Source organism: Lygodium microphyllum, chromosome 4, assembly GCF_053477565.2.
Source record: "Lygodium microphyllum isolate KBCC chromosome 4, Lygodium_microphyllum_v1.1.10, whole genome shotgun sequence".
NCBI classification, from domain to species: Eukaryota; Viridiplantae; Streptophyta; class Polypodiopsida; order Schizaeales; family Lygodiaceae; genus Lygodium; species Lygodium microphyllum.
The window spans coordinates 6,065,098-6,069,794 of NC_141138.1; the positions used below are offsets into that span (position 1 = coordinate 6,065,098).

The following is a 4,697-nucleotide window of genomic DNA, read 5'->3' on the forward strand; positions in this document are numbered from 1 at the left end:
TTCATGTTGTTTCCCCTAGTTGAAAAGCTCAACACACATCCTTGGCCAATTTCAAGCATGAAGGTCCTCAACTAACTAGCACCTCAACAACTTGTAAAGAGATTCATAGCCAAAGTGGCATAACCTTTAGTGCCAAAAGCACTCATCATCAAGAATCATGTGTAAGATGGAACTCTAATCCCTCAACAATCAAACTATGAGAGAAACTATGACATTAGATAAAGACCATTTATGACAATACTTCACCTCAAGCTTTCATTGGATCGATCTTATCAGTAGTAATCTCAATTGATGTCACAATAAACAAGGTAGCTCTTCCCATGAGGCAAAGTTCATGGAAAAAAAGTAGATTCATCCCCACCTAGGGTACATGGTTTGTAGCTCCACTATTCATAATTCATTTGATCAACAATTACACAAAAGGGTAGGATAGCCCTTTATAAATGACTCATTGAGACGTTTCGTAGATGTAGAGCAAGCTCTTTGCCTCATGCATCTCTACATACGTGATGGACTTGTGGAACCAAGTGCATCAATGGTCAATGAACCAACATCACATTCCCTTTTCAAGTCAAGAAGGTCAAAATATGATGGTCATCCAATGGCAATATGAATCTAGAGCCTCCATCAACCTTGCTACCTATCAAAATGTGAATAAGCTTTTACCCTAGCCCCTACTCAACCTTCTCTTTTTTATATTCAACATATAATTCCTTTTTGGCACTCTTCTAAAGAAAATTGGATGAACCTTGAAACACAATCATTAACTTAATACATTCCCTGAATTTAGTGGCTCACCGTACAATATAAACTAAAGAAATAATGCAATTGAAATGTTTCAAGGGAAATAAAATGTGGATTATAGATGAACTCAACACACAACCAAATGAAATTGCTAAGGAAATTGCTAGGATGCTTGCACAAGGAACACAACCAAATGAAATTGCTAAGGAAATTGCTAGGATGCATGCACTAGGAATGGGGAATTTATCAAGGTAGGCAATAAAGCCATCGGAGACGAGTATAGAGATCCAATGCATCAAGTTACTTTAAGATTATTACATATTAGGTGAGACTCTCGTAGCTTTAGACTTTATTTAAATGCTCTCCGGCTCTTCGGAATCAACCCGTTTATTATACATAGGGACGGGAAACAGCCCTGATAGGTCTGTCTCCGTTCTTGTTCTCTCCACCACCGTCTACCCATATCACCCTGTCACATTTCATCAAGTCAGGTTGTCTCTTTCCTGTTCGTTCCATCATTCCCCTCTCTCTCCACTCTCACTCGATTGCCAGTTTGGAGACAAATGGGTTTCAGTGACAGGCTTCTGTCTGAGGAAGACTCAGATAATCGTCTCCAGTTACTTCCACTTTATCTCCAGACGTGTACTTGAGCCCTTGGCCATTTCCTCAGCCAGGTTATATCCCCAGTAAGCTCTTCATTATGGACAGACCAGAGAGAGAAAGATCTTAACAAGTAGTTAATACATTGCCATTATTGAGTCGAAGCCTTACAAAAACAAGAATAAACAGCATGATCTTTTTTTGTCACAAATGGAGATACGACACCAGGAACTGTTACGTGGGAGGATGAGGTGGGCACGAGTATTTGGGTTTTGCCAGTCGAGATACGATCACCTGCCACACTCACATAAAAAATTCCAGAAATTGCCGGAACAAACACATCACTGTGAGTGCATACATAGTAGTCCACCGCCTTATCAAACTGCGGAGACGAACTGTCCCTGTCCTCATCCAACGTCTCCTGGAATCCAAAACATCACATATATCAGAAGTATGATATGCTTCCCTTCAAAATTTTCAACACGACACAGTCAATACAATCACGCCATGGCAACCCAGAGAGCTTAAGCCAATTGGAGCCAATGCATATCACGCGGCATCAAGCAGATTTCAGGCCCTAAAACGTCTCAAGGAGGACGACTAGCCTGTGGACTTTACCAGGATGGATGCGTAATGCAGACCTCAACATGGAAGCCCAATTATAATCTAACCAGACTTTATCCAGTGAAACCTTGTACTAGGCGAGACCTCCTTTGCAAATTGACTTAACCATGATCAAGAGCTCTTAAAGCTGTGATCTAGAAGCTACATCCAGAAATAATCACCAAGCGGGCAACTCATAAACTGAGCATATCACCAGGCAAATAAGAACGCGAGTGTTAAAGCTCCTACCTTGGTGTAGACATTCACGAATGCATCCTTGACTGGATCCAGGCTTTCATCCCAGCTTGACTCTGTCAAGTATACCGCTGTCTTGGAAGAAAATCCCAACTTCTTCAAGAATTTGGCAATGTCAGAAGCATCAAAGCACTTCTTTTTGGAAACCGCTGCTTGTCTACAACCCTTCTGTTGTAACAAGTCTTTGCGCAGATCCACTGCGACGATGCGCCCATTTGATTCACTGGATTTTCTTATTTTCTTGATCAGTTGCTGCCCCATCTTTTGCACTGCTGAATGAAACCTTAAGGCGTTGTATGTCACCAGGCAACGCAATGCTTGCATCTCCTGAGATGATGATGATGATGATGAGTCTTCCTCAGACTTCAAACACGATGGTGACAAGACGCTCACAGTGCGAATCACTGAAGACTTTGCCATGACAGGCTGCACGTTTCTGCTTATGAACTCTGGAGTCACTTTACAAGGTACCTTCACCACTGTTGGGCTTAGAGCACGCATTCTCTCTGGCAACCGCCCTACTACTCTCACAACATCCTTCAGACTCGATATGAAATTATTCACATCATATATATCAGCAAAATTGCTGCCAAAACAGGTCAGGGATGTTGCATAGTTAGCCCATAAAGGAAACTCTATTTCATCTCACAAGTAATGGCTTTGATCCAGACCTGTGCTCCTCTTTGGCAGCCTCTTTAATTGTCGGCAGCACTAATGTTGCTCCTAGAACATGAGCTACCACTACAGCATCTGCAAGCTGTCACCACATGCAGGGAATGAGTCAGATCCAAGCCAAAACCACATAATTCAACAAAGAGCAGCATCTTTGAGCTGCCTATGAAGCCTGACTGCGACAGAGACATCTGCAGTTTACCCTGAATTACAAGAATCATGATGGAGTGTTGATGCATTCCCTATCTCTTGAAAATGAACTTAGGACTGTGGGGATTAATGTAGAAGCGAAAACTTGCTCTCCATTGTTTAAGCTTAAGCTTTTAGATTCTTCGACTTGTTGTAAAAACCATGTTCCACGATTTGACTTATACCTCCCCTAAATCTCTTCTTGCATTTGATTTTTCAAGCTTTACGTTAAGAAATATAAACAGGAAAGGAACTAACCAAAACATCCATTTGATTACATGATCTAATCACATATACAATTATTTAAAAAATGTGTGATCCATTGTCCAGAGTTTGCTTGGGAGATCAGCCGCTACGATTCGTGGATGGCCCTTGCCCCATGCCAGCCTCAGCGGCCCCAAAATTGTGTATTTCGGTACATCTGTTACTGTTATCCGGGCTGTGATGGAAGCAGAAGAAGATGGCAGACTTGCTAGTTGCTTGTCAAACATTGGGAACTCCATCCATTTTGAGCTGGGGCAGAAACATGGTTTTCCAGGAAAAGAGTAAGAAGAACCTGCAGTCGATGATACTGAGGACCTCCTGAGAGTCGAACCAGCACGTAGCCCCGTGTCTTCCTTGGCCTGCCTGCCCAACTCCAATAGATGTAAGTGCTTTTAGTGTACATAGTTGAAGGGGCACATACCTGTCGACTCGGTACAAGAGTGGGTGTCTGTACGTGAGAGGGAGCAGTTCTTTAATTACTCAAAGAGTACGAAAGAGAGAGAGAGAGAGAGAGCACGCACTTGGAACCTCATCATTCCAACACGGTTGTAGCACAGGTCCAGGCTTCCCCCACAAATGGACATCAGAGGCTTCTTCTTCTTCTTTCTCTTTGTGGCTGTGCAGTCCCATCGAGGATGTCACATTCACTGCTGCTCTCACCACAACTTCCTCTGCTGCGACCACGAATGCAGCCTCCTCCTGTGACAGACACATCATTCCACACACACAGTGCATTGATTGATTATCGCTGCATCATGTTAAAAGGAGATGAATGCCTGATTCCATGGCCACACATATGGACACTGTTCTTTTTTTTCTCCTTTTTTCTTCGTTACCTGGCTGGGGTTGCCCTGCAGAGGGCTGGAAGAAGAGAAGTGATCATGGCGTATCATGTTGAGAAGCATCCCCGCCATTCCGATGGTCAGGGCAGCTGCCACCACCTGCTTCAAGTCGATCTGCATTCTCTCTCTCTCTCTCTCTCTCTCTCTCAATGGCAGCGAGAGTGTTGATATACCAAGGTACAAATCTCGTAAATATGATTCCTGTCGCTATTCTACTAGCTCCCTGTGTTCGTCGGCACAGAGAGAGAGACAGAGAGAGAGAGAGAGAGTGTGTGTGTGTGTGTGTGAGTCGGTACGCAGAAGAACAAGAGGTGGAGGGGGAGGATGGGAAAGGACAGGAAAAGTGAAAGGCCAGCGGCCATGCCGTAGGCACTACTGGACAGTAAGACCATGGCTCTTCGCATGTGTGATTGTGTGTGTGTGTCCCCGGGGACGGGGGGGGCGGGGGTTTACGTTTACTGTTTGTTTGCTGGCTGAGTTGGAGCTTGGGGTTTCCAAGTATCCTGTACGTCCTGTTGCTGTCAGAAA

General features: G+C 43.9%; 1 protein-coding gene across 1 annotated transcript; it reads right to left on the reverse strand.

Annotated features, from left to right (window-relative positions):
- Positions 1 to 1,476: 1,476 nt before the first annotated feature.
- LOC148036763 (protein MANNAN SYNTHESIS-RELATED 1-like) lies at positions 1,477 to 4,697 on the reverse strand. Its single transcript, XM_087675641.1, has 6 exons — positions 4,164 to 4,697; positions 3,849 to 4,026; positions 3,620 to 3,690; positions 2,874 to 2,959; positions 2,197 to 2,788; positions 1,477 to 1,765 (listed from the first exon to the last, which is right to left on the reverse strand). Exons 1-6 carry the CDS (start codon positions 4,287 to 4,289, stop codon positions 1,496 to 1,498), a joined length of 1,323 nt encoding a protein of 440 aa, XP_087531767.1. The 5' UTR covers positions 4,290 to 4,697; the 3' UTR covers positions 1,477 to 1,495.